General features: G+C 41.4%; 1 protein-coding gene across 1 annotated transcript in view; it reads right to left on the reverse strand.

Annotated features, from left to right (window-relative positions):
- The window catches only part of LOC121293682 (sodium-coupled monocarboxylate transporter 1-like), a 68,104-nt gene extending 47,293 nt beyond the window's left edge, over positions 1–20,811 (reverse strand). Inside the window, exons 1-8 of the mRNA XM_041216850.1 lie at positions 20,652–20,811; positions 19,910–20,081; positions 19,377–19,438; positions 16,947–17,086; positions 11,831–11,896; positions 7,229–7,280; positions 5,383–5,450; positions 1,264–1,418 (exon numbers count right to left, since the gene is read on the reverse strand). Of these exons, the coding sequence (XP_041072784.1) occupies positions 1,264–1,418; positions 5,383–5,450; positions 7,229–7,280; positions 11,831–11,896; positions 16,947–17,086; positions 19,377–19,438; positions 19,910–20,081; positions 20,652–20,811 (875 nt within the window). The remainder of the gene's footprint in view (positions 1–1,263; positions 1,419–5,382; positions 5,451–7,228; positions 7,281–11,830; positions 11,897–16,946; positions 17,087–19,376; positions 19,439–19,909; positions 20,082–20,651) is intronic.
- Between the last annotated feature and the right edge of the window lie 922 nt (positions 20,812–21,733).

Raw genomic sequence — 21,733 nt, forward strand, 5'->3', positions numbered from 1 at the left:
GGGTCATTTCTGAGGAGTATATTACGATCTGGACAGAGACCAGTAAGTTTTAAAAAGAAATTCAAACTCCCAGTTATTAACTGAAAAAATTATGTCACAAGATTCCACATTTCAAGCAAAAACATTTACTGTACAAGAGTTAAACAAACCAAATACTACTAACTTAACACTATATTTTGTAAACACCAATTTAAATCTGAAAAGCTCAGCAGGACACTCCCCATTCTACCTTCATTTGCACCCAAAGGTTCCCCTACATGTTACTGGATCTTGAGGGTTCCTTCACTTCTCCTGGGAACAAACCAAAGTGTGTCACAGCTTTCGGGAATTCTCATTGATTCTCCTCTGTGTTCCCTTCTCTTCACTGCATTATAAGATTTCTTGGAGTCCTTCCACTAGCATCCTAATAGGCGAACCCTCTAACTCTCCTTCAATGCCTAATGATTGTGGATTTCCCAGCTCAAGTTTGGGCTTCACTGAATTCTTGCTTAGTGACCCCCAAATCAGTAACCTTCCTGGTTCCTCATTGCCCTCTGCTATTGGTTCCACATTTGCTACTGCCAGATACTCTCTCCACCTGCCTGAAAGCCACTCCCAGATTGAATTCACCTTTAGTCAGACATCCTTGCAGACCTAGATAGAGTCCTGAGCCTTTCCAGATTCCCTTTTTGAGACAAAGTCACTTCAAAATCTTAAGAAATAATATTGGATTGTAAGTATAATTATTGTTAATCAACATTTGCTTGTTAATTCAAACTGTTTATCATGGTAGATTCAAATTTTGTATGTTATCTTAAACCTTCTTAAACATCTTAAGCATGTTATGAGTAGCTTTAGTTATAATCTATGCTATCCTCATTTATAAACTGTAATCAATAATTGGTTTTAATAATAAAAATGTATTAAATAAGTATATAAGAGTTGTAGTCTCACATCAATATCCTCATGAGCCCACATATAATATAACAATATCCTAGGATTCTAAGTTAGAATTCTAAGAGCTGGTTTTGGGAAACTTAACAACAGTTTAATCTGCTTCTTTTTCCTTCTATGTATGTTCTACCCTAAGATAACTTTGTTAGTTTAGAGACTCCTAGAAGGAAGACCTCTTATTTCAGGACCCAGTCTATAGCTGACCAAGCAGACAATGTTCCTTTAATGATTGGAAATTTCTTTCAGTTGAGATTCTCAGCCAACAATAAATTTGAGGTTATAGGTTTACCTTGCCAGGGGATAGGATAGTAGAACCATTAACATACTCACTCAAAAAAATTGAGACGCCCACCATGCTTTGCGATTCTCCAGACCTTTTCAAACCCTCCAACTTCAATTAATCCTTGAATTAGCAAAGCAAGGAGGCCAGCCAGCATTACACAGATTTGGAACACATCTGTCCACACAACAGCTTTAATGCCACCCTATAAAAATGACAAATAATAATTAAACACTTCTTAATTTCTTATATAACCTCCAAGCAAGGAATAATATATTAAACAGAACACTGAGTGCTTTGAACAGGATTGATGCATTGTCCATGTTTAGATAAATAACAACCTGGCAATAATAGGAATAAAAACAAAAGTTTGTGATTTAAATCACATTTTGGATGGTTCCCAGTTCAGGGAAATTGCCCAACAGAACTTTAAACTTCCTGAGCAATTGCAGTGTAATTGTAACCTGGGAACTTCTGGCTTGGTGGGGTGGCGGGGGGGGAGGGGGGGTGGGGTGGGGCAGTGTATCTTTGTGGTATCCTCCAGGCCTAATGCTTTCTCAATGATAACACCTTCAACCTACCCAGCTTAATTTTCTAAAACTAAATCCAAAATTGCCCCTGCTCTTGTTGTAACATCGAAAAAAAAATTTCTCTGAACTTTAAGAATTCTGCTCTCTCTGCACTTTTTACACTGATTTTATCCGAGTTAATATTAAGGTGATTGAAACTCACTATTATTACAGCCCTAATATAAAAACAAAAAACTGCGGATGCTGGAAATCCAAAACAAAAACAGAAATACCTGGAAAAGCTCAGCAGGTCTGGCAGCATCAGCGGAGAAGAAAAGAGTTGACGTTTCGAGTCCTCGTGACCCTTCAATAGTTCTGCTGAAGGGTCATGAGGACTCGAAACGTCAATTCTTTTCTTCTCCGCCGATGCTGCCAATAATAGGAATAATGCTACTTTGAGAAAACAAACTGCTTTTGGGGAAAGATGCTGTCACTAACACATTTATTAATATTTAGCAGAAAAAAAGCAACTATAACAGGCATGAAAATGCATCATGTCCATACAAACAGATCCCATTTGCAGTAAAATATAGGGCCGAGGGAGAAAAAAATAAAGACAAACAAAAGACAAGAGACAGTGACCACAAAATTGGGCTGGGCAGTGCCACTTGTGTCGGTGCTGCTGAAGATTGGGAGTGCTAAAAATGGCAGCTGATCCACTTTCAATCACTTCTGGTACAGCCTACCTGGCATACCAACTTGGAAGGGCAATAGCATGGGCATACTGTATGTGAGCCGGAAGCATGGGGAGTGGGATGATTGTGATTTCAGCCAGCACATAACAATGATTTGGCACCTGTCCTGCCTTTTTGGGCCTTGCAGGTCCCATTAACACCCTGTTTTAAACATGCTTAGTATGAGGGTCCCCCATCAGCGCTGTTTAAAAGCATCTGGGGCTTTCAAGTGAGGTGCTTTCGACTTTCTTTCACTGCTGCAGTGTTACTGTCGTTGGAGCAGTTCTCAAAATTTGCTGAAGTCAGCAAAAAGTGGTGTTGGACTTTTCCAAGGAATTCAGTGGAGTTCGCAGGCCTCTGAACAGAAAGTCAGCTATCATTCACGAGGGCTTTAGTTGGAGAATCTCTTGGGCTGCAACATAACAGGGAGATGGAGCACAGGCAGTAGAAAGGGGAAACAGTGCACAGAGGGAAAAGGGCTCTCGACTGAAGGCTGCACCCATCTATGTATTCTGAAAGCTCTTCTCTTACTCCAGCTCAGCGAGGAACAGTGTCTGAGACAGTTACAATTCACAAAGGAGGTGACCACTGAACTGTGCCACCCCTTCTAACTGGATTGTAACTGCACAGCAGGGTCAGGGCAGGGTTCCCAGTGGCAGTCAAAATCACTGTGGCCCTCAATTTCTATGCCTCAGGATCCTTCTAGACTGAAGCCAGCAACATTGCCAAGATCTTTCGGCTCGCTGTGCATCACTACACCAAGGAGACTACAGAGGGCCTCAATTCGAGGGGAGGGGACTTCATTGTCTTCTCTTTCAACCAGAAAAAAGCGAGAGAAGTGGGGCTTTGTCAGGGTATTGGGATTCCCAAAGCGCAAGGAACCATAAACTCCACCCGTGTGGCCCTGCCGGCACCACACCTCAGAAAACACAAAGGGAACCACTCACTTACCCTGTAGTTGGTGAGTGATAATTCACAGGCCATCATGATGGTGAATGCCCACTATTCCAGAAGCAGTCACAATGGTTTTATCCTATGCCAGTCAGCCATTCCTGCCATATTCAAGCCATCATGCAGAGTTAGAGGGTGCTTGTTTGGTGACAAGGGCTACCCTCTTTATGCTTAGTTTGTGATTCCCTTCTGCCACCCAACCAGGTGTGGACTGTGTGCATACAACAAGAGCCATGCTGTGACTAGGAATATTACAGAGTAAATCGTTGGTGCGTTAAAACAGCAGTTTCTCTGCCTGGACCATATGGGGGGAGCCCTACAATACATGGCATTTGAAAATGCAACAATTGACCTTGACTACTCATGTGAGGTTATCAAACTTCTTTCAGCATTGCAGTCAGATCCCTTGGGCCACACTCCCTCAATTGACCTTCATGGCTACATGCTCACATTTCCTTCTCGAAGTGTGCCTTGAGGGTCTCCTAGTGTCCTGTGGAAACATGATGTCACTTCTCCTTTGCATCTCCTAATCTAATGCCTCCAGAGACAAATCAGAGAACCAGGAATCCCTCTCTCTGACCTACTATTTTGTTGCTACACTTTTTTTCTTCTTAGAAACATATTTGGAGACAGTTCAACTACCTGTTAAAACCAGAATTCATCTCCCCTTGGAGAGGTGCAGATTGGTTTGAAGAAGTGCTTTTACTTTCTGCACCTGTGTCAATAAAGTTAACCCATTCATGGGAGTCTGGACTCTCAGCCAAGCCTCATTATGCATGTTTGACTGAGGACCCAGACTCTCATAAAAGGATAATGTGAGTGAATTTATTTACACAGGTGCAGAGAAATGTTGACTTTAATTGATTCACAGCTCGAGGTGGTTATAATAACTTATTTTTCCATGATCTTTTTTTTAAAACTCTGTTCATATCTTATTTCAATAAGTTTAGCAAGCTGTAGGCACTAATATGCCACTACAAGCACCTCTCCCATTTTGAAAAACAAATTTTGGACCACTTGCTTTGCCAACAGCAGCCTTTAGGTCAGCTGGAGTATTGTGTGCAGTTCTGGGCCCCACAGTATAGGAAGGATGTGAATGTATTGGAGATAGTGCAGAAGAGGTTATGAGAATGGTTCCAGGGATGAGATACTTCAGTTATGAGGAAAGATTGGAGAAGTTGGGACTGTTTTCCTTGGAGAGGAGAAGGCTAAGAGGAGACTTGATAGAAGTTTTCAAAATCATGAGTGGTCTGGACGGGGTAGATAGGGAGGAAACATTCCTGCTCGGAAATGGATCGAGCACCAGCGGGCACAGTTTTAAAGTGTTTTGCAAAAGAAGCAAATGCAAGATGAGAACAAAACTTTTTCACACAGCGAGTAGTTAGGGTTTGGAATGCACTGCCTGGGAGTGTGTTGAAGGCAGTTTCAACTGAAGCATTCAAGAGGGCATTGGATGATTATTTAAATAGAAACAATGTGCAGGGTTATGGGGGAAAGGCAGGAGATTGGCACTAAGTTAAAATGTTCAGAGAGCCAGCGCAGGCATGATCGGCCAAACAGCCTCCTTCTGCATCTTAACAATTCTGTGAAGTGCCTGTAAGAGGAGGGGAGAACAGTGGGCATGACTGGCAGTGGCTGGCGGTAGTGGTGTCGAAGCAGGAGAGGTATTCCTGCTCCTCTTTAGCAGCTGTTAAAAACATGAGTGGAGCAGGACTGCCAATTATAAATAATCACTTTCAACTCTATGCATAGGATCACAAAATAGCACAGCACAGGAGGCGACCATTCGGTCCATCGTGTCTGAAACAGTAACTGAAACAGACATTTATTGAGAAAGGTTAGAATTACAAGTAGCTAATTTCTGAGGTGGTAACATCACTGAATATGAATGATAATGATGCATGCATGCTATCTACTGAATATCAAATATCAACTACTAATTAATTTTTTTAAACATCAAATTGAAATTTCTTACTAGTGTTGTATACACTGTACACACGACCCCTGTGGTTATGATGGAAACCCACAGGTTGATCCCAGTAACTGAAACAGATAATTATTGAAAAATGTTAAATTTATATGTAGTAGGTTAATTTACCTGAAAGCTAATTTGAGGTGGTAACACAACTGAATAGATAAAATGTGTAATCCACAGAATATCATGCAACCATCATTCTTAATAAATTAACTAACATAGGAGAAAAGGATCATGGATGTTTCATGATGTCAGGTCCGACCTCTAATGAAAATAACAGTGAAGAATATGGCTGAGGAAGGTATAGAGCGGGTACCAAGGTTTTCTGATGCCCTATCAGAGGCCTTAATGCAGGCAATGGGCAACTGAAGCATCCTTTCTCCTGAAGAGGACTGGAAGCTTTTTGGGCATCTGATGAGAAGGAGTGAGAGGAGATTGTTCCTGATGCCGATGCCGAGAGCATTGCGCCAAGAACATTGATGTAATACATCAAAAAGTTCAATGATTTGAGTAGATAATCATTTGGTAGTACAGAACTTAAGTATTGCTGAAAAAACAGACCTTTTTTGTTGAAGATTTTCATCTTGCACTCATCAGGACAACAAGATTATTAATGTGAGGGAAACAACAAATTTATGCTGTATGAGAAGAGTGTGCTGATTGGTTGGCAAGTGGAATTTGATTGGTATAGTGTTGCCATGGAGAATGCATCAGTTGATGGTTACTGACAGTTAACTGACGAGCATTGTTTGAGATTTACTCTGATTGATCAAGGCATTTTCCTGGGGAATGAACCAGTGAATGGCTGTCACTTATTCTTTTTAGTTAAAACAGATACCATGTGTGCACATGTTCCTTCTGTCTGCAAAGAACAGGGCCTTGTGTATTAATACATGTAGCTTCCTGTATAGGCAAATGTGCCACACTGCAAGCCTAACTGACAATTGGTTGTCAGCGTAATTCTTAGCATACTGAGGATTATTTAGCAAATGTTGTCCAATCATGGAATCACATCTAATGTTGGACACTGTGTTTTGAGTTTTGCAAGCACGGGCTGGTTGAGTACAGTCTGTCCCTTGCCTGTTGTGAACAGCAGAAGGGACATGCTGTTGGATATGACTCACCAGTCTTTGGGATGTACAGCCTACATACCTATCACACAGGCACTGAAATTCATATACCACATTACTCATTTATGTAATAGGCAGAATGTCTTTTTGGCTTCATGGCAGCACCCTGTTAGTGACAAATAAAAATTGTGTTGTTACTGCATAATAGCAGCTTTGGCAAAAAATGTCCCTTTTTTCAATAATACTCAAATTTTGACTAGAGTTCTCTAAAAAAAAATATACTTGAATTAGACTCTCATCACAGTTGCACCATTTGCTGCCTCATTAATTACAGCACTTACAAGAATCTCCTTACCACCACTCTGCACTTTGCTGCACTTACTGCACAATGCTTCATCAAATACTTTTGTATTCATCCTTACATGTGCAGCACTATTACAAATTTCATTTACCCACAACATACATCTCACACAGGCATATTCAATCACGAAAGCCATATTCTACAAACACCTTTCAAGACTCTCACTAACACACCTCCCCTTGTCCTGCAGAGGGCCACTGTTGAAAGGGGCTTTTAGGGTATCACAGCACTTCAGCACTTTATTCTTCAGCACAGCCCCAGGAGTGCTGAGGCACTGCCCTGGAGAGTTATCTTGATTCCAAGAAAGACGGTGTAGCAAAGCATGTGCTGAGGTCGAGTGCGAATAAGAAGAATTCCTCATTCTAGTAATGTTGAACTATAACTGGTAACTTGCATGAAAAATTGCTCAACTCACCTTCACTGAGTGCCAATGCAGGTATATATGTGGCAATACCAAGATAAATGAACTGAAAGACAGCCAAACAACATATTAAAAATGAGTGGAGAAGAAAACTCACAAGGGAATCTTAAACTCAAAATTCTCATAACAATGCAATATCTGCTGTAAACAGTTACCTCTCAATATAGTCAAAGCCAGGCTATGAATACAATATTACTTTATATTGAAAATATTGACTTAATTTTATGCCTATTCTGTACAATTTGCCACAATTGGACAAACCCAGTCAGATCATGTATTACTTTAGATCACAGTTTCATCCCAATTAGATATTATTCACACCACATTAAAAAACTGCTGGTCTGTGCAATCCCTTTGCTACACAATTTCAGAATCCACGATCTCTGGCCCCTGAAACCCAGGCCCAACCAAGAATTTCCTGATTCCCCAACCCAACACCTGACCACTTGCTTAAGAGCCGCTGCAATGCTAGCTGTGATCTGACACCTCTTCATCAGCGGGCTCTCATCAGTGTGCTGGTCCCATTATAATGAGGTCCGAAGCAATTATCTGGGCTGCCTTAGGCTTCACCATTCAAGTGCACAATGGCATTACCATCACTGAATTCCCCACTATCAACATCCTGGGGGTTACCATTGACCAGAAACTGAACTGGACTAGCCATATAAATACTGTGGCTACAAGAGCAGGTCAGAAGCTAGGAACCCTGTGATGAGTAACTCACCTCCTGACTCCTCAAAGCCTGTCCACCATCTGCAAAGCACAAGTCAGGAGGGTGATGGAATACTCCCCACTTGCCTGGATGAGTGCAGCTCCCACAACACTCAAGAAGCTGGACACCATCCAGGACAAAAGAAGCCCACTTGATTGGCACCACATCCACAAACAGTTATGCATACTCTCCGTTTTCTGCCAGCCAGCCAATCTTATATCCATGCTAATATGTTACCCCCTACACCATGAGCTTTTATTTTCTGCAAAAACCTTTCATGTGGCACCTTATCAAATGCCTTCTGGAAATCCAAATACAATATGTCTACAGGCTCCTCCTATCTACAGCACATGTTAGTCCTTCAAAGAACACTAATGAATTGGTTAAGCATGATTTCCCTTTCACAATCTTGCTGATAACCTTCAGTTTTTCTAAGTGCCCAGCTATAACCTCTTTAATGATCGACTCTAACACTTTCCCCATGACAGATGTCAAGCTAACTGGCCTATGGTTTCCTATTTTCTGCCTCCGTCCCTTCTTGAATAGAGGGGTTATATTTTCTAGTTTCCAGACTGATGGAATCTAGGAAATTTTGGAAAATTAATACCAACGCATCTACTACCTCATTAGCCACCTCTTTTAAGACCTGAGGATGAAGTCCACCTGGGCCCAGAGACCTGTTAGCCTGTAGCTCCATCAGTTTCCTCAGTACTGCTTCCCTAGTGATTGTAATTCTACCAAGTTTCTTTCTCCCTTCCACCTCCTGATTTACAGCTATTACTGGGATGTTTTTGTATCCTCTATAGTGAAGACAGAAGCAAAATATTTGTCCATTTCATCTGCCATTTCCTTATTATCTATAATAACTCTATCTTACTCTCTAGAGGACCAACACTCAGTTTACTTACTCTTTTCCTTTTTAAATATCTGTAGAAACTCTTGCCACCTGTTTTTACATTTCTAGCTAGCTTATTCTCATTCTCTAATTTCTTTCTCCTGACTAACTTTTTAGTAATTCTCTGGCGTTTACTATTCTCTGCCCAATCATCTGACCTGCCATTCACCTTTGCGCAGTTATATGCTTTTTCCTTAAGTTTGATACTTCCTTTAACTTCTTTGGTTAACCACAGATGGTGGGTCCTCCCTTTAGAATTTTTCTTTCTAGTAGGAATATACTTATTCTGAGTATTTTGAAATATCCTCTTAAATGTCTGCCACTGCTTCTCTATTGACCTACCCCTTAGCCTAGTATCCCAGCTCAACTTTCATGCCCACATAGCTGTCCTTATTTCATTTTAAATTACTAATCTTAGACCCACTCTTCTCCCTTTCAAACTGGATGTAAAATTCATTCATAATGCAGTTGCTGCTACCTAGGGATGCCTGTCACATTACACAACACTAAGTCTAATGTAATCTGTTCTCTAGTTGGTTCCAGAACATGTTGTTCTAAGAAACTACCTTGAAAGCATTCGATGAATTCCTCATCCAGTATCATATATAGATGAAAGTTACCCATGATTATTGCCATCCCTTTATCGGAAGCAACCAATTTACATCCTGATCTCTTGAACCAAGGTCATCTCAAATTATTGCACCAATACCATCCTTCATTAACAGTGCTACCCCTCCACCTCTAGCTAGCTTCCTACTCTTCTTGAATTTCATATACCCCTCAATATTCAGGACCCAATCTTTGTCATCCTGCAACCATGTCTCCGTAATGGCTATCAGGTCATATTTATCTACTTTAACGTGCGCTATCAATTTGTTTACTTTGTTAAGAATGCTATGTGCATTCAGGTACAGAGCCTTCAGTTTTGTCTTTTTAAAAATCTTTGTAACATCTAGTCTTGATTGTTGGTGCATTCTTAGGTTTTTTCTCTCTGTCCAGTCCTGCCATTCTCTAACCCTCATTTCTGATATTACTATTTTCCTCTCTTAACCTGTCTCTACTCTTTGATATACTACATCTTTCCATGTTTGATACCTTGCCCAATACTTAGTTTAAAACCCTCTCTACTTCCCTAGTTATATGTTTCACAAGAACATTGGCCCCTGCATGGTTAGGTGAAGATTGTCCCATCAGTACAGCCCCCACTTTCCCCAGTACTGGTGCCAGCTCCCCACAAACTGGAACCCACTTCCCCCACACAAGTCTTTGAGCCATGTATTCATCTCTCTAATTTTATGTACCCTATGCCAAATTGCACGGGGCTCAGGTAGTAATCCAGAGATTATAATCTTTTAGGTTCTGCTTTTTAATTTAGTGCCTAGTTCCTCATACTCTCTGTGCAGAACATCTTTCTTCATTCTGCCTTTGTCGTTGGTACCTACATGGACCACGATAACCGGATCCTCCCCATTCCCATTGCAAGCTCCTCTCCAGCCCTGAGCAGATGTCATGAACCCTGCCACCCAGCAGGCAACACAGCTGAAAGGACTCTCGCTCTTTGCTACAGAGAACAATGTCAATCCCCCTCACTATACTGTCCCCTACTACAAGTATGTTCCTTTTTGCTCCCCCCACTTGAATGGCTTCCTGTACCACAGGGCCATGGTCAGTTTCTCATCCACCCTGCAGCCTCTGCTCTAATCCAACAAGCTGAGAGAACCTCAAACCTATTGAACAATTGTGAGGCTGACACTCCTTCCCTCTGAGTCCCCTTACCTGCCTCACTCACAGTCACACCCTCCTGTACTTGACCATTGACCAAATCAGAAGACGTTGACTATCCTAAGGGCAGAATTTTGCCCTCACTGGGCGGGCTCGGCGGGGATGGGCAGGGGCTGTCAGGAAGCCAACCGCTACCCACGATTAGGGCCAGAACGTGATTTCATGCCAGCGGGCCAATTAAAGTCCACCCAGCGTGAAATGCACACGGCAGCACTCAGCGCTGCCTGTGTGGGGGGATGGGGGGGAAGATGAGCATGTAAATGTGCGCAGGAAAAGATATAAAAAATGAAAAATAAAGAATTATAAAATGGTAAAAAACATGTCCCCTCATGTGACATGAGCAGAGACACGTTCTTAATGAAATGTTAAAATTTTAATTTTATTGTTAATTGCTGTTGGAAACCTCATCCTGCCTGTGGATTTTCTAAAAAGTGCAAAGGCCACTTGGCCTTTTCATGTCCACTGTAAAGTTGTACAGGCAGTGAAAAATAACATTTAATTGGGACTTTAATGGCCCTAAAAGGCCTTTTAATTGGTGGCGGCCGCACTGCCGACTCCTGTGTGCGCCTGTCGACCAAAAATACGTAATGACATAGAGACTCTTGCCTGATGTCATTGCGGGTCATTTTATGCTCGTTTCGGTCAGGCGTGCACCTGCCTGATGAGTGTAATATTCTGGATTAAGTGATGTGACTGCCTCTTGTTACAAAGCATCCAGGTAACTTTCCCCTCCCTGATGTGCCACAGAGTCTGCAGTTCAACCTCCAGCTCAATGTCTCTGAGCTCAAATTCCTTTAGCTGCAAGCACTTACTGCAGACAATGCAGGTCCAGAATGCGGGGCTTGGAAGCACTGGGAGAGATAGGGTGTATTTAAGGGGAATTATAATGACTGTGAAAACTCATATCATATTCCCTGTGCCTGAATTGTGAGGCCTGAGAGGTTTGGGACTAAGTTACTGGGGGCTTTGGGTGGAAGATGTGGGGATATCAGCATTAGACACATAATTCTCTAGAAGGCTAGGATGTGGTATGAGTGTGGTGGCTACAGGGATAGGCTAGGTATTAGAAGCTCAGGTGGTAGATACACTACTTTTTCAGTAACTTTTGCCAATAGTAATTCTGTCAACCCAAACAAATAGAATGAGCATATTTGATGAATGATGCATTAGAAGCACAGGTACTTTAAAAATCTATTTCAGAACTTACCATGTATAACAAGAAACAACAAACAATTTGATACTTCACCGCTAAACCAAATCTTCTGCTTATATACTGTTGGAACAAAATGAAAAAATTACAACATTTTTAATTTTACTCATTGGTTTGTCGTTCAACCCAAAAGCAATTTCACAAAAGCTGTACAGGAACTTGGCCCTTGGCCACATTTCCAATCTGAGTTCAGTGTCACATGAATTTGTGCTATCAATTGAAGACCTTTTTAACCATCAGACACCAAATATCATGATAAGGTAGCCAGAAACTTAGCTGAATGGTTGGTTCACAGATGGGTAGAAAATTGCAAATTAAAATGAACAAACATTACAATCCAAGGTCAGTAAGTACATCCTGCCCTGCAAACCTGCAGTCTCCAATGTAGACAACTTGGAACAGTAATGAAAGCAAAAGTACAATAAAGTTTGATGTTAGACTGCTGCTCAGTCTCATCCGAGAAATCATTCTGGGAGAAGAAATAGGTGAAGTTTCAGAATAACTACATTGCATAAATACCTGAAGATTTGACAAGTCCAGGAGTATTTTTGTTTTAATGATTTAATAGTGATCTTATTTCCTTCAAAACCACACAGGGAATATTTTTCCCACTAACCAATTTGTGGGAACTGTTCATTTCTCCAGTGTTGTCTTTCTTGCAATATATTTTTGATGTGTTTATTTAGGATCATTTAGGATGGAGGGTTCAAATTGCAGGTTTCCTTTACACTGTACTTCTTGTTCTGTTCCATTTTCTGCTGTTAGCTGAGGTTGAAATTTCTGAAAGCCATTCAGAATTGGTTAACAAATTTAGAACTACAATGGGTCAAGTTTCAACTAACCCCAAAAAGTGCTTGCCAGGATTTTCCCGTCGGCGATTTGGGGGCGGGGCCCGCTCACCGACAGGAAAATGACGCGGGATGATGTTGGGAGGAACCCCTCGATGTCATCCCGGTCCCTTTAAATTTTCAGGAAGGCAGGCAGACAGCAAAATCAGCTGTCCGCCCACCGACCTGTCAATGGCCAATTAAGGCCATTAAGGCCATTGACAGGCTAATTAAGATTGTTAAAGACCTGCCCATCCAAGCTTAAGGCTGGCGGGCAGGACAGGAACCCTGGCAGTCTCCTGATAATACATGAAACTTCATCCACTGGCGGGATGAGGTTTCATGTCCGTTTTTTAAAAGTTTCATAAAGTTTATGTGTTTCTTATTAACATGTCCCATCTCGTGTGACAGTGATCTCCCTGAGAAAGCACGTAGTCTCATTTCTGACCTTATGATGGAAGGAAGGTCAAGGAGTTGGACCATTGGATGTGGTGGTTATTAAACTGAGCATGTTTGATGATAGCTGACTTGTCCCAGTCACTCTTTGAAGCAGGTTTAATATTCCTCGGGTCTACTGTGTAGCTGCAGCCTTTTTCCCCAGTGTAGATGTGTCTGCAATTGCATGGTATGCTGCAAATTCCTGGTTTATTATGAGATGGTTTCTTGTCTTTCAGGGTATGAAGGACAGAGTGAAGCTTTTTAAATGATTTATTGTGGACTTCTATGTCCGTTGACTTGAAAAACCAATAAATCAAGAAATAGTGATTAACTAATCTGCAAATCATGTCCTCAAAAATGGATGTTTGTTTTCTTCTAGCAACAACAACATCTGGATCCATCAAACCAGGTTCCATTATCTACTAAGGCAAATTTAGTAGAAATCTTCAAAGAAATGCAGCAATTTTTGTCACTGAGTGCAACTTAAGTCCTCCACAAATTCTACATATATCCAATGAAGGAAAATTATAGCTCTGTTTGATCCTGCATATCCTTGATACTGCACTCATTACAATCTCCAACTCTCCAGCTGATTAAATTATTCTGACCAATGGACAGCAATGATATTGTTGCTACTTAGATCTCTTAAGTTTTGTTAAGTACTTAAGTTCAAATGCAAAGTCAAGTTAGGTGTGTGCATTGGAGTATACAAATTTATGATATGCTCACTGGCATCCTGAAATAATTTCTTCAAGTCCTGCAATGTTCCATGGAATCACTGGGTTAAAATCTTGAGAAATAAACCAACCATGGCTAACCAAGGAAGTTAAGGATGGTATTAAATTAAAAGAAAAGACATACAATGTGGCAAAGATTAGTGATAAGCCAGAGGATTGGGAAAGTTGTAAAAACCAACAAAAGATGGCCAAAAAAATAATAAAGAGGGAGAAGATAAACTTTGAGGGTAAACTAGCAAGTTATATAAAAACAGACAGTAAGAGCGTCTTTAAATATATAAAAAGGAAAAGAGAGACCATAGTGAACATAGGCCCCTTAGAGAATGAGGGTGGGGAAATAATAATGGGGAACCAAGAAATGGCAGAGGAGTTGAATAAATACTTTGCTTCAGTCTTCAAAGCAGAAGACACTAATAGCATTCCAATACTAAATAATCAAGGGGCAAAAGAGGGGGAGGAAGTAAATACAATAACTATCACTAGAGTAAAAGTACTAGGGAAACTAACGGGGCTAAAGGCCAATAAGTCCGCTGGACCTGATGGGTTGCATCCTAGGCTATTAAAGGAAGTAGCTACAGAGATAGTGGATGCACTGGTAGTAATCTTCCAAGAATCCTTAGATTCTGGAAAAGTCCCAAAGGATTGAAAAACTGTCAATGTAACACCCTTATTCAAAAAGGGAGGGAGACAAAAAACAGGTAACAATAAGCTTAACATATGTTATTGGGAAAATGTTAGAGCCTATTATAAAGGATGTAATAGCAGAGTGCTTCGAATTACATAATTTAATCAAGCAGAGTCAGCATAGCTTCATGAAGGGTAAATCATGCCTGACAAATTTATTAGCATTATTTGAGGAGGTAACTAGCAGGATAGATAAAAGGGAACCAGTAGATGTAATATATTTGGATTTCCAAAAGGCGTCGATAAGGTACTGCATGTAAGGCTACTTAATAAGATAATAGCCCATGGTGTTGGGGGTGGTATATTAGCATGGACAGAGGATTGGCTAACTAATAGAAGACAGAGAGTTGGGTTAAGGGAGGCATTTTCAGGATGGCAATCTGTAACTAGTAGAGTGCCACAGCGATCAGTGCTGGGGCCACAATTATTTATAATATACATTAATAACTTGGATGAGGGAAGTGAATGTATTATCGCCAAGTTTGTGGATAACACAAAAATAGGTGGGAAGGCAAGTGGTGAGGGTGACACAAAGAGTCTACAAAGGGATATAGACAGGTTATGTGAGTGGGCAAAAACTTGTCAGATGGAATATAATGGGCAGAAGTTTCTGCCTGTTGAGTGGCCAGGCTCGACCCAAACTCCGGCGGGTGGGGAGATGATCCCCACTGGAGAAGTGGGCCCCACTGCCATTTTACGTGGGCAGGCCAATTAAGCTATGTGCTTCCTGTGCGGGTGGGTGGGGGATTCCCCAAAAGCAAGAGTGCGCTCTTTCGCGCATGCGCACAAGAGTGCACATCTCCCTGAGGCTAAGCACTGCCTCAGGGAGGTTGCTTCCACATTGAAAACTATTAAAAATAGAGAAAAAAAATTCCCTAACATGTGCCCCTCATGTGACAATGTCATATGAGATGGGACATGTTCATAATTAACATAATAACTTTATTAACATTTTAAGACCCTGCATGAAACCTCATCCCGCCGCTGGATGAGGTTTCATGTTTTTTGTGGTTGCTGCCGGGGCTCCTGGCCTGCCTGCCAACCTTAAGGTTGGATGGGCAGGTCCACTAAGTACTTTAATTGATCTGTCAATGGCCTCATTGGCAGGTCGGTGGGCACACAGCTGATTTTGCTGCGCCCTCGCCTTCCTGAAAATTTAAATGGACCGGGATGATGTCGGGGGTTCTACCCAACGTCATCCCGTGTCATTTTACGTGTCAGTGAGTAGGCCCCCTGCTCGCCGAATGCAAAATTCTGCCCAATGTGGGAAAATGTGAGGTTATGCACTTTGACAGGAAGAATAGAGGAGCTGACTATTATTTAAATGCAGAAAGACTGCAGAAAGTTGCAGCACAGAGGGATTTGGGGATCCTTGTGCATGAATCACAAAAAGCTAACATACAATTTCTGCAGGTAATAAGGAAGGCAAATAGAATATTGGCCTTTATTTCAAATGGAATGGAGTTCAAAAATAGGGAAGTGTTGCTAAAACTATACAAGGTGCTAATTAGACCACACCTAGAATACTGTGAACAGTTTTGGTGCCCTTATCTAAGGAAAGATATACTGGTATGGGAGGCAGTCCAGAGAAGGTTCACTAGGTTGATCTGGGTATGGGGGGATTTTCTTATGGGGAGAGGTTAGTAGGTTGGACCCGTACTCATTGGAGTTTAGAAAATGAGAGGTGACCTTATTGAAACATATAATATTCTTAGGGGGCTTGACAGGGTAGATGTTGTGAGGTTGTTTTCCCTTGTGGGAGAGTCTAGGACCAGAGCGCATAATCTCAGAGTAAGGGGGTGCCCATTAAAACAGAGATGAGGAGGAATTTCTTCTCTCAGAGGGCAGTTAATCTGTGGAATACTTTATCACAGAGGGCTGTAGAGGCTGGGTCATTAAGTATATTCAAGGCAGAGATAATCAGGTTTGTAATCAGCGAGGGATTCAAGGGTTATGGGGAAAAGGCAGGAAAGTGGAGTTGAGGATTATTAGATCAGCCATGATCTCATTGAATGGTGGAGCAAACGCATTGGGCCGAATGGCCTATTTCTGCTCCTACTTATGGTCTTATAGTCTAAATCTGTTCTTGTTACAATTGTTTCCAAAAATTCTTCATAGTTATGCCACCTGCTATCTGAAAGGATTGAATGATAATCAAAAGCCTTAAAACATAAAGGGAGGAAACATCACTAGGAAAATGAATTGGTGCTATTTACATTAGCTTATTATCCTAGCAAATATATGTATAATATATAAATGAAATGCATCAGTAATTTTATTGTGTAAATTATGCTGATGGCAAAGGCTGATCAAAACAAATGCAGATCAATGCTGCTGTCCAAAAAGCAGAACTGAAAAAATGATTGTTAATGAAAGAAAATAAAAGGCAACAGAGAAAAAGGAGAGGGGAACAGAAAAATAAATTACCTCATATGTGCTAATTATGTTTAACCTGTAGAAGAGGGGGATGTAGATCAGACAAGTGAATGTCACTGTAAGTAAGCAGGCAACGTTGTACATCAGAACCATTATCCCATACAGATACACCTCTACAGGAGCTCCAATCACTGTAACAACAATTAGAAACGTCTAATGAGTGATCGATTTCGATGGGCAATATAGGACACCTAACAAAGCTTTTAACAAACTTCCAAAAAATTTGTTGCAAGCTAACATAGACTCATACAATATGAGCATGATCACACAGGCATGAATAAATATCTGAACACAAGCAGGCAACAACAGATTGTATTTACATACCACCTTTTAAGCAGAAAAAGTGCATAACAGAGATGTGAAGAAAAAATGGATAACACACAAAGAAGGAAAAATTAGTGGCAGTAACCTTAAGGTATATCAAGGAGGTGGGATTAAAGGAGGATTCTAGTAGTTTCAGCGAGGTGAAGTTTCTAAAATGTAACTATTGACAGATTTGAACATCTTAACCTTGTTACAACAACCTTACAGGGTGGAGAGATTGTTTTACTAGATTATGGCACTCATTGACTGTGCTTGTAACATTTTGGCAAAGCTCTGAGCAGCCCGCACCATCACAAGTCTGCTGCATGGAACAAATATCATGCAGGAAGTGACACAAGGTTATCCAGATACAACCTCCATGAAGTCAGTTACTTTTTGCAATACTGTCGCTCAGATTGCACCAAGGGAAACACTCAAGAGAAAGCAAATTTAGACATTCAGTCGAATTATAATGTGAGGAAACAATATTAAACACATTTAGAATATGCATTTTGTCCATGCTCAGTCATGGAAATTAGAAGAGAAGCACAATTGTGTAGTTATTCATTAATGTTATGTACACTTGGATGGTCATGTAGGACCAAAGAGGTCTGATGTGATATGATGTCCTAGAGTAGCTACACCGTCAGTGTTAACACTGAGACTTTGTTTTCTATTCAGGGGTTGTGATCAGCACTTCCGTTTATTGCCCATCCCTTTGAAAAGGTGGTGGTGAGCTGCCTTCTTACCGCTGCTTTCCATGTGGTGTAGGTACACTCAGAGTGTTGTTGTGGAGGGAGTTCCAAAACTTTGACCCAGCAACAGTGTGGGAAAGGTGATATAGTTCCTGCTCAGGATGGTGTGAACGGAAGTGGCACACCCCAGACCAACGATGCCCCCCCACCCCTCTGATACCCCTCAACCACCGCCCCCCCCAACCCCCCACCCGGACCCCTGACTGACCCCCTCCACCCCCCACCAGACCTCCAACCAACATCCCCTCCCCCAACCTCCCCGGACCTCTGACTGCCTTCCCCTTGGACCCCCAACCGACCCCCCCACCCCAGACCTCCGACTGACCCTCCCAACATCCAGCTGACATCTCCCACCCCCCTGGACCTCCGACCGACCCACCCCCTCGGATCTCAGACCGCCCCAGACATCCCTTCCCCACAAATCCTATGCACTTACCTTGGACACTTAAGGAAGTGACAGTGTCAATTTCCTTGGCCCTTTAAACTTACCTGCTTTTTGGCAGCAAGTGCCGTAAAAAAAAGGGGACGTGGCCTCCTTGAGTACGCTGGAGCTACACTTTGCTGGAGCCTGCGAGGAGTCTTTCAATGCAAGCCCCAAGCAGCTCTGGCGAACGGAAATAGCAATGTAATTTTCGAGACCGGGTAAGTAGGCATTTATTTCTTTTAATTCCTGCAGGTCAGCACTAGTCGGAGGTTACGGCCCACTGTGTAAAAAAGCTAGGCTACTGATTCTAGCAGAGTCAATTAGATGGCTGTTTCAAATATCCTGTTTTATAATATGAACTCCAACCATAAAGACTATATTCAGGTATACTATAGTCACTTAGGGCAAAATTCTCCTTTTAATCAACGCTACCCCTAATTTTGTACTTCCATCAACTTTTTTTAAATTAAATTGTCAATATGAAGAACTTCACTCCCTTCTTTTCTTTTGTTAATGTAAACTGTTTTCCAAGGTATAGATTGAGATTTTCTGCTTATTGAATATAAATGAAAGGAATTTGTAATCCATGTTCCAACAACACTTGTGAAATGCTAAGCTGTTAATTGTTCATCCATCTGCTAGAGTTTGACCATAGTGAATTATTTATGCACTATCATTTTTAAGTAGTCAAGAGCAATTTTTTTCTAATAATGCTGCTGGATACAATTTTTAAATTTAAGTTTTTTCTGATAGATATATAGGTGTCAGTTCACAATTTTTGTACAACGAAAAGGGTCCAATGCGTAAACTGCTGCAGTTTGTAATATTACTTGCCAATTTAACAACATTTGACCAGGAGAACATAGAAAGGTCAAACTCTATATTAAATATTTCATTGATTATTTTACTGTTTCTGCAAAGTGAACAAAATTCACTTACCAGTAATAGCAGACAAGAAACTGGAAGCCAATGAAAGCGCAATTGGATATGCAGAAATTTGTCTGAAGCAAAAAAAAAGCACAGTCACATTTTCTCCCTAAAATCACTCCCTTGCTCCCCTTATCTCATCGCCTGACAATGGTGACTCTTATTGGGTCCTGTTGCATAGGTGCTGGCATTCCTTTGCTATCTCATCTTTGGGTTAACATGTATGAATATGCCAATTGTCAGACTACATGTCTCTGGAGGTAAGCCTAAGGGTGTCCTCCTCAAACATCTACACAAGGTACTCTGCAGAAAATCACCCAACTTTTTCTTTCTCTATTTCAGAACACCTGAGCAACAATGATGCAACCCCCACTAAACATTGGTCTGATATTAAACATTGGAATTTTTCTTTACAAACTTGTTTCTCAATTGTCTAAATTGTTTCTCATGCCCAAAAATCTAGTTATTAAAGTCATATATTTTCATAACCCCTATAGGATTTGACACGATCTGTATTTTGCAGTGCATGACAACTTCATACATACCTGTTTCCTATTAGGAACTCTTCTGTAGTTCCTCCCTTTGTCCTTCCAGGTTTAAAAGCAAAATAAAGCCCAATTGAAGTAGATACAGCCAACATTGCGGCAAACACAACATAATCCCAGACTTGCAAAACATTTCTCACAGCCATAGCTGCTCCTTCTGCTGAGGTAAAATCTGAAAAGAAGCGATCAGAGGTAGAATCAAGTTAAAAGTCCAAGATTTTATGAGCAACCACATGATCAACTGGTGCTCGCTGACCTGCACTGGCTTCCAGTCAAGCAACATTTTGATTTTAAAATTCTCATTCTTGTTTTCAAATCCCTCTTTGATCTTGCCTTCCCCTTCTCAGTAATCTCCTCCAAAATATCTGCACTCATTGAATGCTGGCCTCTTGATCACCCCTGATCTTAATTGTTCCATCAGCGGTGGCCAGTGCCTTCAGTTGCTTAGCCATGGAGCTTTGGAATACCCTCCATAAACCTCTCTGCCTCATTTTTCTTCCATAAGACACTCCTTAAAGTGACCTCTTTGACTAAGTTTTTGGTCATATGACCCTATATTTTCTTGCGTTACTTAGTGTCATACTTTGTTTAGTAATGACTCTGTAAAGCACCTTGGGACATTTTAGTAGACTAAAAGTGTTATATAAAAAAAAGTTGTAATTGTTGTGGGATTGCAAACCAATATACCAGGCCTGGTCTATCAGGCAGCAAAGCATGGTTGCTGACTGATTTTCTAACTGACCACAATCAGAGAACGGCATTGGGGAGCTTATCATCTGGAGGCCATATCCATCAGGTTTTCCAGGGAACAAATCTCCAACCTGATCCTCAATGATGAACAGTGTGTGAAGTATATGTGCTTCAGTAAAGACATCTTTACTTACATCTGCCACTTGCAACATCGGTGCACAATGAGTACTGTATTGCCAGTGGTTGAGAAGATGATATGGCAATGAACTTTTATGTGTTAGGCTCACTTCTAGGCTGAACTGAGATATTGCACCACCTCAAGTTTGCAGTCTACTGTTGTATAAAGGAGGTCTTTAATGCTCTTGGGGTGCGTGCTTGCACCATCAGCAGCTTGTAAATCAGAAGCGATGGTGGAATGGGGGAAAAAAGGGATATGGGAAGGAGTATTAGGTTTGAGGACAGCATTATCTTCCATGGCTTCAGGCCCGCCATTAGCCACAGCTTCAGCAATGGACACACCAATGATGGTGAGCACCATATCCTCCATGACATTAAGGACATTTTAGCATGCTTGTTCCCTGCCAGTTAGCACCTGCTGCCTCCAATTGTCTGTCACGTTATCTTCCAAGAGAAATAGAAGTGTGTCGGTGAATGTGTTGAAATCTCTTTGGGTGATATGGCTGTTTTGGTTGAATAACAGGTAGCATGTGTTAGTTATGAGACGTGGGTGTGAGGTTTGAAACAGGGCTAAGCATGTGAGGGTGAGATGCAGCCATGAACGCTAGGTAAGACTTCTGATTGATAGAGATTCCTGGTAGGTGAGTGATGGGGGTGTAGTGCATTGAGCAGTGTCTGAGCCTGACTTTGACCACTCCTGTGAGGTCACTGAACCTTTTGTGGCACTGCATCCAGGTCTTCGGGGCTTTACTCCTATATAGTCCTGAGTACTGCCTTTTGAGTATTTGTCTGAAGGGTCTCCTGACCCTTTGTGCATACAGCACTTCTCTCCTACTTTGCACCTTCTCCATCAAGGCCTCCAGTACAACTTCTGAGAACATTGGAGCATGTTCTCTCCCACGTTGAGCCATTATTCAGTTTTTTTCTACATCAGACTGACAAGTACAAGGACATCCA

Source organism: Carcharodon carcharias, chromosome 22 (assembly GCF_017639515.1).
Source record: "Carcharodon carcharias isolate sCarCar2 chromosome 22, sCarCar2.pri, whole genome shotgun sequence".
NCBI lineage: Eukaryota > Metazoa > Chordata > Chondrichthyes > Lamniformes > Lamnidae > Carcharodon > Carcharodon carcharias.